General features: G+C 40.7%; 1 protein-coding gene across 1 annotated transcript in view; it reads left to right on the top strand.

The window, feature by feature from the left end:
- Positions 1-13,502, top strand: part of tln2b (talin 2b) — a 152,366-nt gene that overhangs the window by 120,443 nt on the left and 18,421 nt on the right. Inside the window, exons 45-51 of the mRNA XM_047391363.1 lie at positions 1,314-1,480; positions 1,674-1,857; positions 2,167-2,292; positions 7,327-7,443; positions 7,924-8,109; positions 9,543-9,650; positions 9,976-10,081. Coding sequence (XP_047247319.1) covers positions 1,314-1,480; positions 1,674-1,857; positions 2,167-2,292; positions 7,327-7,443; positions 7,924-8,109; positions 9,543-9,650; positions 9,976-10,081 — 994 coding nt within the window. The remainder of the gene's footprint in view (positions 1-1,313; positions 1,481-1,673; positions 1,858-2,166; positions 2,293-7,326; positions 7,444-7,923; positions 8,110-9,542; positions 9,651-9,975; positions 10,082-13,502) is intronic.

Raw genomic sequence — 13,502 nt, forward strand, 5'->3', positions numbered from 1 at the left:
TTTATCCTGCAACTGTTAGCAACTTTACAAAAAAGTTACAGACGAATTCTTATGAATTATTTACTAGAGGTGTGTTTTAGCCAAAGGAAGAATCCATTCAATTTTGGTGTTGATCCGGATCATGGTTTGGAATATAATCTTTTTTTTTTCTTTTTTTTTATGGGGTCAGTGACCCTATGTTTGGTGGTGGAGGTATGCAGTCTCTCGCTGTCTTGTTAATGTTTGTTATGGTAGGGTCTGACACCTGCCGGCAAAAATAGATAACTGCATTTGGTTAAATCCACAGAAATAATGATCTTTTCTGAATTTATGTCTAGTGATTTGATTATGTGTATTGGATCATTATTATTGTTAGACACAATCACAACCCATTTTAGGTTCATTGGTTGATGCCATGAAAGTTTTATTTTAGAAATTCGAACATTTCAAGGAGTTCATTATGCCATGCATTCTAACGAAGTTTCTTGAGTGTCTGAAAGGAAAACAGGCCCACACCATCATCAATCCTCCAGCATAGTTAACAGAGGACATGAGCTGCTTTTCCACATATCAACCCTTTGTTTCACACCAAACCTACCAGAAGTGTAACGTTTCTAGACGAAGTCCCAGCAGTGCTTAGCAAACACTTCATGTTTATGTTTGTGATGGTAGGACAGAAAAGGCTTTTTTCTTGTATAATTTCAAAACAACCAGGTCGGCGTTAATGTTTAACAGTAAATAAACACAGGCATCTCTAAAATGATAATACAACAATGTAAGGCATTGTAAAAGGAGCATTAATGCTTCCAGTAGTATTTTGGATAATTCATCTTTAACAATGAGCTTCTACACTTTGTACCTCATTGGATCCATTTGGATTTACGTTAGGACTCTAGCTAGACAACTCGAAAACATTATTACTTTCAGTCAGGAGAAAGATGTTCATCAAATCATGAATTCCTTAATTGAAACTCGGATTGACTTAAAAAATGTGTATACGGGTATAACGGGCTTTAATTAGATCTATTTTAAAGAAACTGTTATGGGTACCAATAATTGTGTCACCAGAAATTTGGTAAAAAACAATTATTCCTAAAAATAGGTTTTATTTGTACTTAATAAAAAATTTTTAACAAACTCAACTTAATGGTTGATTTTTTTTTTTTTTTTATGCAATTGTAATGTGCAATGATGCTATTGAAATAAAAGATCAAATTTAGGGCTTCTTACACATCTTTTACTGGGCTGCTGGAATGCAGCTGGCACTGTAGGACATTATTCCTGCTCTAAATAAAAGTTTTAAAGATGTTCTTGTATTGTTTCACATGTTTTAGGTGTCCTTGGTGCTATCAGCACTTCAAGCGGGAAACAAAGGCACCCAAGCCTGCATCACAGCGGCCAGTGCTGTGTCAGGAATTATCGCTGACCTGGACACCACAATCATGTTCGCCTCAGCTGGAACTCTGAACCCAGAGAACGAAGAGTCATTTGCTGATCACAGGTGCGTTTGACCTTAACACAAACAAAATAAGACATTGAGAAAGCGGGGTTGAATAAAAAAAAAAAGTCTGTAAAGAGAGAAGTGTTTAAGATGTTAAAGATGTTGTGTGAGAGAGAAGCAGCATTGTTTTATATTGTTGGTTCATCAATATGACTATGGAGCAGATTGTCACTCAATGTGTTCCATCCCCCAGGGAAAGCATCCTGAAGACAGCCAAGACGCTTGTGGAGGACACCAAGCTGCTGGTGGCGGGAGCTGCGTCCACCCAGGAGAAGCTGGCTCAGGCTGCACACTCCTCAGCCAAGACCATTACTCAGCTTACCGAGGTTGTCAAACTGGGGGCAACCAGCATGGGATCTGATGAACCCGAGACGCAGGTGAAAATCCATCGTACATGTACACTAAAGAATGTATCTTATTTTCACATTTGGTTTTTGGTTTTATTTAAAAAAAAAAAAAATTCTTGATTTTCTCTACATCATGTGTTAGAATCCCTTTGACTCCTATTTCATCCTGCATTGTGCCTCTTCTTTCCCTGAGTACACACCACTATCTCTGCTTTCCACTAAGTCTAAAGCATCATGACTAGCTCTGAGCGATAAGTGCTAAATCCTCTCCCCAAAGCACAGCCGATAAGCATACACTCTGACCATTGTGCTTTATTGATTCCACCTTTTTCTCTTCAGGTGGTTCTTATAAATGCAGTACGGGATGTGGCTAAGGCCTTGGCTGAGCTCATTGGTGCCACCAAATGTGCTGCTGGCAAAGCACCTGATGACCCATCCATGTATCAGCTGAAGAGCGCAGCCAAGGTAAAGGAACAGAGCACTGAAACAGATGATTTGCACGTCACTTTAACTGTTGGATTTATTTCACAATAAGTCCTACTGCTGATAGAAGGAGACTGCAGAAAGGCATTCTGCAAAAGCCCTCTTTGTATTATTACCTCTAGATTGATGTCTAGTAATACGCTGAACTTTTTTTACAAGGAAGATGTGACGGGTCTTATCTGAGTCTTTGCTTTCTCTCTCCCATCTGTGGGACCTGAGTCGTCTCCGAGATTTATTGTGAACAAGGAGGCTGGTGTGCCTTACTGAACTTTGTAACACATGTGACTGGGAGTATGTGGTGTATAAGGTATAACAGTTTTTGTGTAGTTTAGACATAAAAAGGCATATTTTATTTCCTTCTTCTTTTTTGCTAATACCATCCAGGGCAACTGCCCATTTTGCCCATACCATAAAAAAATCTCATGATATATTAACCTTAAATAGGGATTTACAGCATCACAGTATTCACAGCAACATTTATCGCTACTGCTGCTAAAAAATAATTTAATATATTAATATAATATTACAAATTCAATCCAAACTCTTTTCATTTTGATGCATAGACTTAACCAAAAATATACAAAAAACACTGATCACATCAAATTTACTGGTGGTTTTGATCTTTATTGAGTATAAGAAAGCCAGATTATCTGCTAAGGTCGGCAGCCTGCAGTCGGCTGCTTAGCAGACATGCTGGGAGCTGGCCAATGGTAGTTTCAAAGCTGAGTTCCCTTAACAACAATCATAAGTGGCAAACCACTTTAATTTCACACCATGGCTCTAGGTGTTTTTCATGTCTGAAAATATATCCACGCGGCTGAATTTGTATTTCCAAAAAGTGAGGAAAGAAAGTGTTTAACTCATGTTTCTCATTTCTGGTTTTTAAACTGTAACTTTTTAAAATCTGGTAACTGGTTCATGCTTAGGGTTCATTCAGTTTAACCAAAGACTGAACTCAAGACAAGCTCAATGAAAGACAAATGTTATTATAAAGCCAGAGTTTTTGCATCATAACATTTTTTCAAGCTGATTAGATAATTTAGTTGTTTTTTTTTTTTTTTTGTACAAAATACTTCTGAGGAGTATTTTGGTTTAAATTAATTTAAGGCAGTTCGTTTTAAAGAACACTGCTTTTCATCCTGCTAATATTCTCTCAGTGATTTACCTACAGGTATATCAGCATTCTCAAAGCTGTCACTTAACAAACTAACAGCAGATACTGTGAATCCACTGATTGCACACTGAGGGATGAAATAGATATATCATCTAAAAAATTACTAAATGACACTAGTGTATCTGTCAGCCTTCTTTTCTTGGTTTTTTTGTGGCAACAATGTTGTTTACATTCTATAGTTTCATATGCTTCATTACAACAATTTGTTCCCTACAACTGCAGAACATTTGTCACAGAATCTGTGCATTATTGGTGGAACAAATTTCTGAAGATCTTCTTTTATAGGAGAGTAAAGCCTAAAAGGGAAAAAGTGGCAAACAAGACTGAGTCAAAACCCAGCGTCATACATGGTGAGGAAGCAGAAGTAGTCGACCAATACAAAATTTGGTGAAAGTGTTTGATGACCACCTAAAGTTCAGTTAAATACACAGAAACAAGGTGACAGAAGTAGTCAACAGAGGACTTGTTTACTGTAGAGGTTGAAGTCATATGGTGTCAATAAGAATCTTCTTTCATTAAAGCATTTTGATGTATTCACCTTCTTGGTAGGAAGATATATTCTTCTGTTAGAGACAAAAATAGTCTCAGCCGCATAATTAATGCACACAAAACTGCTGGTGCCAGACAGAGGAACGTGTCAAGAAAGGAAGAAGTCTTAAATGCATAATCAACCAATCAGAAAGACATGCTTCATCTTTTCGTTTCATTCTTATGCCTTCATGTCGGCGTTGTCTTATGCCCTAGACGAAAAAACAACTTATTTTAAATCTTGTACCCCATCTGTGATTAGACTTTAGAATGTTGGTTTTAAATTACTCTGCAGCAGCTCCTCCTATTATATTTATTACCTTTATTGCTATATTTTATATTTAATGTGCATTTTGTACATCTCAAAGCTGCAGCCTTGGTTCTAGCTGTTGCTAGCACTTTTTAATTGCTGTATGTATGTAGTGTTTTTGTTTGTCCATCCCTTCTTAGACTGTACATGGCCTGGGTGACTTTAAACAAATTGTCTGTCAAGGCATTCATTTATTTTTCTGAATTTTGGACCCTGAAAATGCACATCCTCCCATCCAGGGTTTTGTTCCAATACTGATATCTGAATTTAAATGTGCATTTACTGATATTTTTCAATCAAGAACACTCTTACTTAAATATTTAGTTTTGATTTTTAGTCATGGTGCTCTATAGGTGAATATGAACAACCCACAAAAGCACTGTTAGCTAACTTCAGCCATTTTGGACTTATCTTTAGTTGTATTTAGATTTAGAAGACTGATAATTACATGTTGACCATCCTAATGAACCTGTAATACCTTTATTAACATTCCTGTCAGAGCTTGTAAATATGAACAACTCACAACATATTTTACCAGAACATAACAGTAGTTTATAGAGCAGCTGTTTCCAATATGGTGACTTTTTTGGAGTGTAATATGTTGGAAAAACAGTCTAAAAGGTTCTACATTCAACAACAAGAAAACTTGGTAAGAGTTTTGTTTAAATGTTCTGACATGAACACTAATTAGGAGCAACTAACAGCACACTACAATATCAGTTTACAATAGACTTATTACATGTTTAAATTTGCTCTCTGAATCCACTCATGCCTACTGCACTGGTTGGCAGACACAGAAGAAAACTGACATCAGCAGTAAGAAGAAACCTGAAACCAGTTTGTACAGTGTTGCCTTTCATAGATGTGATAAATTAACTATTCTGCTCGTTTCTGTGTTGAGACATTGTTTTTTACTTTGTCCACAATCCGCAACTTTATACTCGTGAAACTCTGGTAGTGGACAAGCTGTTGAACGTTATAAATAGTTTGAGCTGGGGACATGTACAGGAGGTAAAAATGACCTCAAAAGGCACCAGGAACCATGGACAGGCCTTGCTAGCGTGGGTGGATTTGTCAATGGACCTTGTTGCAGCTGTAAAGCTGAGATATATGTTGGGAGTGCAAAGATAATGTAGATTGTAGTTTTTTACTTCTGATGTATTTTCTGACAAGGGGAACTTAAAATGGAGTATAAGATTCAGTAATATGCTACAGCTTCTCATAGCTAAAGCAATATAGAAGTTATTGTTATAGCTATAGCTAGCAAGAGTAATAATTACTCTTTGGGATATCAGAGAACTGGTGGAAAGTGGCCGATTTAAAGATTAACACAACGAGTGGACTGCTGCACTGAGCAACCGAGACGGGTAGACGGGAAACTGTAGTTGCAAGCTCCAGAACGGCGCTGATAGATGTTACATAACGGGTCGTACTGATGTCGGTAAAGGCTTACTCATGAAGTTAACAATATAATTTAACAAAATTATTAAAGTAAACAAATAAAAAGCATGCCTCTAATAAAAGGTGACAGCATACTCAATATGATCTGAAGGTTCCCACACTGGTCACTGCTTTCTCTGTCTCAAATAGCTCTCTACCAACCTGGTTTTCATTTATTTTTTTCTGTAGGAAAAACAATTAACACTTGCTTTCTCTATAAGCCTCAGTGTGCATTTGTGCACACAACCTTTTGGCATTTCAATTTTCTATATTCAGTTATCATATTTTGTATAAGTTTCACATTCTTCGCAGATGGCAGTGAGACTTCTTTCTGCTATGGATCTATTTTACTGAAAGGTTGTCAAGAATTTATAATGGCAAAATATTTTCAACATTTTTTTTTACTAACTTTGATCACCGATTAGTGCCATTAGCGCACTTAGCATAGCTAGGTGTAACATTGATTTTAGTGTGTATTTTCCAGATTTTAAATATTTGTAACTCATGTCAAAGACTTCCAACAACCTGCCAACATGTCCAGATTGCATTACTTTTGTAATCTACTTTTTGTAATCCAGTTAGCCTTTCTGTGAGCTCCTGTTTCTTTCAAGGAGCTTCAGCAACACTGCAATTTTCTCCTTCATTTGTTTAACGATAACAACTGCCACCACTCTAAATGTTTAAAAGTCAGTGAGATGAATAATTATATAAGTGTGCAACAATGTTTAGGTAATAATCAGAGTAGAATCAGTCAGAATACATTAGCCTGATGTCTGATCCAAGAATGACTTCACTGTTAGGTTTGATTGGACCCGCCTCTATTATTAAATATTGCAAAAATCAGTGTGTTATGTAAATATTAAACAGTGCTTATCTAAGGTTCAGATTTTGTTAGGCTAACTGACATACTTTCCAGTAGAATATGCTTTATTGTAGATTGTAAAACATGGTTAAGAGGTCCCAGTTGCCTAAAACTGTTCTGTTGAATAACAAAACCTGCAGAGCTCTGGCATAAGGAACCAATCAATCAAGAGCAATTGTTTTCTAGCAACACAGCCTCAGGTGCTTCTAAATAGACCCAAACAAAGATCTGCTTGGAAAATGTTGTTGAACTTTCTTCTGTAAATGTATATTTTTCTAATTTAAGTAATTACCAAACAATCCAACACACATAGCTATTGCAACAGGCTTACTTGTGTTTTCTCATATAAATGGAATTAGGGCCACCCATGGATGTGTTCATGTTGACAGATTGGTTCAGTTCCTCCAACACATGGTGACCTCTGAACAGGATCTCATCAAAGTCCCGGCGAACCTGTTTTTCAAATTCCAAAGTCAGAGTTTACTGCAGTTTACTGGACGTAGCACAGACAGAGTAATGTGGACCAACTTGTCAGTTAATATGTCTCTTTATATATTAACATCAATAAATTAAAGCATTTTCAACAGCAAATAGTTTTCACAGTGCGGTAATTGAATTGTTGAAATATTTTTGTGTAAGAAAATGATTAGCTTCAGAGGAGGCTCCTGGTTCAGGCCTCATTTTTGCTCTCATCCCTGACAGGTCATGGTGACCAACGTGACTTCTCTTCTAAAAACAGTGAAGGCAGTGGAGGACGAAGCCACTCGTGGGACAAGGGCACTGGAGGCCACCATCGAGTTCATAAAGCAGGAGCTGACAGTAAGTGCAGCTGACAGGCCAAGCCTCTTCTTTATGGTCTGTTGAGAGTTAAACATTGAGAAACAGTCTCTCTGCAAAGCTGGGTCAGGGATATCTGTGTCTATTATTCTGAACAACACAGGGAAGCTTTTTTGTTCTTTTTTTCCCTTTATTATCTGTCCAGCTCTGTTCTTTCTCCTCTCTCGGCCTGTGCAGGTTATCCCACAGCTCTTATCAGGGTCTGGGTAACGGACACAGCCAGAGCGAGAAATGAAACAGTTTCAAGAACTTGTTTCTATGTAATTTGCTGCTAATCCTTATCGGCGGACTTTTAGCCTCAGAGGACTCTTACTGCAATGCAAGCCAAACCCATCAAAATTAATGTTATTACTCTACCATACATTTTTTATTTGTTTGATCTACAGTATACTTGTGTACACTGTATTATTTTTTTTCTGAGCACATATCCCGCCACACGTTTGTGATTCATCTTCACATCAGGTGTTCCAGTCCAAGGACGTCCCGGACAAGTCCACTTCACCCGAGGAGTTCATCCGCAACACAAAGGGCATCACTGTAGCCACAGCCAAGGCAGTGGCTGCAGGCAACTCCACTCAGCAGGAGGACGTGATCGCTACCGCCAACCTGAGCCGCAAAGCTGTCTCTGATATGCTGACTACCTGCAAGGTGATAATCCACTCCACCCTGCCAAAACAGGCCTCACACAGACAACACTGGGCTGCCAGGGAAAATGTGAGCCAGAGCCTGCTGAGAGCAGATATTATCAAGTCAAGTTCATTTTCTGGATGCTACTGTGGAAAGTGACCTAGTGTTCAAAGTCACACTAGCAAGCATCAGTCAGGGTATCCTTCTGCACCTAAGCATCACCAAGAAATGTTTGTAGTGGTTGAGTTTTAATTAGAGGTGGACCAATCCGAATTTTCAGGCTGATTTCAAGATCTCCACTTTTTATAAGGCTTGACCTATTAACACAGATTTTAGATAATTTCAAACTCTAAGATGATGTAGACAAAATAATAATGTAGTTAAAGTTTCAAACTGATTTTAGCATCTTATTTAAGCATGTTTAGACTTACTACAACAGCAGTCTCAATGTTGAACCCTAGAGAATGTGTGTCCTCACCTGTTTGCAGGTGATGGTGTTTGCAAATGCAGGAGGTGGTGAACAAACGTTCAGCCACCACGCAGCAATTAAATTAAAATATAATCTTTAAATAATTATAAAACCTATTTAATTTTTTACTATACTAGATATAAAAATTATAACGTCTGATACATTTTTGTACTTTAAGCTATTTTCTTATCTGTTTATAATTATGAATGCTGTGATTAATTTCACCGTGCATAACAAGTGTTCAGGTATTTTTAACATGTTATTTAAGTTTTTTTTTTAAACACAAAAAGTGATGTATTTCTTTACATGAAAACAATAGCATCACCTATTGTAAAACAAAATCATGACATCAACTGCAGGGAATAAAAATAAATACCTATTCCCCTCCAAAACCACTGAACCGAGATAAATTTATGCCATAAAACACAGCCGTAAATATGCTAAATTATTCTTCAAAAGATGCATTAAAAAGTTAAGAGACCCTCAAGGTTAAACTGTAAATTACAATACAAATGTAAAACATTCTTCTTCATGACTTCTGCTTCTGATGTGTTTGTAGCTAAACAAAGAAAAAATGCAACCTGACAAAAACAGGGGTGCACATTGCACCCATCTGCTGACCCTGACTTTGTCAATCCAAGACAAAAATTAAGCAAGCAGCAGGAGCAAAACAACTGAAGAAGTGGATGGAATTGCACTGCTTCCTGAATCCCCACCTGAGATTTAACAACATTTCCAGCATTTTCTATGACCGAAAGAGGTTTTAGGCTCAACAAGATAAAACAAAGAATTAACTTTGATATAAGTTTGATGTTTGATTTAGCCTTCCTATTATCTGCTAAAACTCTGAACTCTTACATCTCTGTGCTTCGTCTGGCTCCTCTTGGATTTTTTTAGGTTTTTAATTTCTAGCTGTTTTCAACATTTAAGTCTTTGAATAGTGTCATCAAATGTCATTTTCAGCATTGTTTTCTTTACTTCACAGCAAGCTGCACACCATCCTGAAGTGGGCGAGGACTTGAGAAGAAAAGCCTTACAGTATGGCACTGAGTGCACCACCGAATACATCAACCTTCTGGAGCAAGTGCTGCAGGTCTGACTGTTAAATATGTCACAGATAGTTTTCTGTGTGTGTGCACTTATAAACCAGTTTTACTGAATAAAAATATGTTGGTGATCTTGTCTATGCAGATCATGAAATGAACATGCTCTGGGTGAATAAAAATGCTTTGCTCAGCCAAACCTTGTAACCCCAAGTCAAAAGTGTTATTTATTTATTTAATGAACTCATGAATTTGATTAATAAGCACATTTTTTTGTTTTCTTTTATCCATTTCATGACCTGGGAGCATAACCTGAGCTGACCTCTTTGTTCTTGTGTTTTGACATATTACAGAGTTGTGCTCTCCTGTTTTCAGGTGGTGCAGAGACCTACGCCAGAGCAGAAGCAGGAGCTGGCCATGCATTCAAAGCATGTGGCAGCCTGTGTGACAGAGCTCGTCCAGACAGCTGAGGCCATGAAAGGTGACATACACAAGCACTCACACATTTTAATGGAGGATGGAGCAGTCAATGGTTTAAGGAACATATGAAAAGGAACAAGCTTCTGTGCAGCCCAGAGTACTCAGTTAATTTCCTATTTGTGAGACATAAGTAGAAACAATGATAAGGCAAGAGAATACAAGCAGACTGGACAAAACATACTTAGAAAGCATAAGAGTTTAACAAATGATCCAAGAATGACCCTGAATCCTGTAAGTCGTCAAAGAAAAATATTTCAGTGCCTGCCACATTTATAGGCACCCTGGTAAAGATGTGTTAAAAGACTTACAGTAAGGTCATCTTTTATCCCAGTAGCATAATCCCACTGTGGAAAAAATAGACAAATCTATTTAACGTGTTAAAAAAAATAGGGTGTGGTGGTGGCGCAGGGGTTAAGAACGTGCAACCTATGTACAGAGGCTTCAGTCCTCAAACGCACCCTGTGACCTGGCTCGACTCCCGGTCCAGGCACATTTGCTGCATGTCTTCCCCCTCTCTTCATCCCTTTCCTGTCAAGTACTGAGAAATAAAGGAAACTAGTGCCAAAAAAAGCATGCCACTAGTACTAGTTAGTAGCAACCCTGCGGTGAAAACTTTAGATTAAGGATTTAACCCCAGTTCTCTGAAACATGAGTGAGGTATCTCACTATGGGACACGCCTCCAGCGCCTGTCCCCCAGAAGCTCTATTACATTACGCCAGTCTTGACTGGCAGGCGGAAGTGACGTCCGCTCCCATGGGAGGGACTTCCTCCCAGTATAAAAGTTGACGTCACGTAGGTGATCTTCAGTTTAATAAGCACACCTCTTCCTCGCTCCCTGCAAGGAGGGTGATCTGGTGAGATACCTCACTCATGTTTCAGAGAACCGGGGTTAAATCCTTAACCTAAAGTTCTCTTTCAACATTCGTTTCGGTATCTCACTATGGGATATTTCTGCTCCCGTATTGCCAGATAAGCTCACTCGAAGACCAACAGATTGCATCTTGCATTCATGGCAATGTGGAACCCACACCAGAACCGTGTGAGCCAGTGTGGGCCTGGTGACATCCAGTTTATAGAACCTAGTGAAGGTGTGAGGGGTCGCCCAGTTTGGCAGCCTCACATATTTCCTCCACAGGTATACCCTGGAACAATGCCCAGGATGAGGTCACACCACGAGTGGAATGAGCCCGCAGACCTGCAGGGGGTGCAAGGCCTCTGCTCTCATAAGCCATAATAATAGCCCCCACTACCCAATGCGAAAGACGTTGCTTTGTGAGAGGCTTTCCTTTATGTGATGAAGCCCACGACACAAACAGCTGCTCTGATTTACAAAAATCTGCTGTTTTTTTCCACGTATAACCGCAGAGCTCGTACTGGGCAGAGCGTATGCAGTCGTTCATGCTCCTGAGAGGAGAACGGTGGTGGGTAGAAAGCCATTAATTCAAGGGTACGGCATGGCAGAGCCGTAGCAACCTTAGGTATAAAGGCAGGATTAGGTTTCAGTAAAACCCTTGACTCACCCAGAAACTGCATGCAGGACGGGTTAATTGAGAGTGCTTGAATGTCACTCACACGCTTAGCAGAGACCAGAGCAATCAATAAGGCCGTTTTAAAGGAAAGCACTTTGAGCTCAACCTGCTGCAACGGTTCGAACGGTGCACGTGACAACGCATCGAGTACCATAGGTAAATCCCATGAAGGAGTGAGGCTCCTCGACACTGGACGGAGCCGTCGTGCACCTTTCATGAATTGAAACACCAGGGGGTGCTGCCCCACTGTTTTGTCACCAAAGCCAACGTGACAGGCTGAAATAGCAGCCAGGTACACCTTCACAGTGGAAAAAGCCAAGCCTTTATCCAACAGTGCCTGCAGAAAAGTTAAAACGCCCGACACAGGGCTTTGCATTACGCTCACCATAAGTTTTGCGCACCAACCCACGAATGCCTGCCATTTACCCTCATACACGTTACGCGTGGAAACGGCCCTTGCATTTTGAATTGTGTCAAGAACGTTCTGGGGAAGCCCACTGGCAGCCAGATTTAACCCCTCACAGGCCAGGCCCATAGGGCCATGAGCTCTGGATGCGGATTAAATATTTCTCCGCGTGCCTGCGTCAGGAGATCTCTGCGGAGGGGAAGCCGCCATGGCTCGCCGTGTAGCATCTGAAAAATCTCCGCTAGCCAGTGTTTCCCTGGCCAGCGGGGAGCTATCAGAATGAGTGAGTGTTTTCCCTCTCACACCCTGGCGAGAGTAGGAATGATCAGTTCCAGCGGGGGAAAGGCGTACAATAGGACCAGCGGCCATTTGTGCGCTAGAGCATCCAGTCCAAGTGGAGCTTGTTGCTCTGTCAGTGAGAAAAACATCGGACACTGAGCATTTTCCCCTGATGCGAAGAGGTCGACCCCCGCTCGGCCGTACCTCTTCCATATCTGGGACATCACATCCCTGTGGAGTTTCCACTCTTTGTAGCGGAGATTGCCCCTTGACAGCAGATCGCGCCTCTGTTCATTACCCCTGGCACGTGAGTCGCTCTTAGCGGCAGCAAGTGTGAGCTGGTCCAGATTATCAGTCTGTATGCCAGCTCGTGTAAATGACGTGAGCGCAGACCCCCCTGTCTATTGATGTAAGCAACCACTGTTGTGTTGTCCGTTCTGACCAAAACATGGTGCCCTTTGATAAAGGGCAGAAAGTGTCTCAGTGCCAGCATCACGGCCAGGAGTTCCAGACAATTTATATGAGCTGTCTGTGTTTGTGGACTCCAAACGCCGTTTACCACCATCCCCTCGTGAGTGGCTCCCCAGCTTGTCAGCGAGACATCTGTGGTAATTACCTTCCTCGTCAGGATGGTTCCCATGGTAACGCCGGTGTTGAGAAAACCGGGACGCTTCCACGGGCTCAGCGCGCGTACACATATGAGAGAAACCAGGACGCTGCGGTGAGCATGGCGTGTGGGGCTCAAGCTGAGTGACGCCACCCACCTTTGAAACGGGCGCATGTGTAGACGGCCGAGTGTGATGACCGCCAGCGCAGACGCGATCAGACCGAGCAGTCTGAGGCATAACCTGAATTTCACCCGTGTGCCTCTGCGAAAGAGTGCCAGACAAGCCTTAAAGGCTTTTACTCGTTCCTCTGAGAGGCGCGCTCTGAACTCGACTGAATTCAGGGACAGGCCAATGAAGGTGATTGTTTGTACTGGGGTTAAAATGCTCTTTTCCCAGTTTATTGTGAATCCCAGAGCTGTCAGATGTAAAGTAAGCATCTCGGCATGCGTCCTGAGCTCCTCTAAAGACTGAGCTGCAATCAGCCAATCGTCTATATACGTCGCCAGACGCATCCCCCTTTCCCTCAGAGGCGCGATGGCTGCCTCGGTGCATTTCAATACCGTCTCAGATATGTGTTCAGAGCCCGCAGATCCAATATC

Source organism: Girardinichthys multiradiatus, chromosome 2 (genome assembly GCF_021462225.1).
Source record: "Girardinichthys multiradiatus isolate DD_20200921_A chromosome 2, DD_fGirMul_XY1, whole genome shotgun sequence".
NCBI classification, from domain to species: Eukaryota; Metazoa; Chordata; class Actinopteri; order Cyprinodontiformes; family Goodeidae; genus Girardinichthys; species Girardinichthys multiradiatus.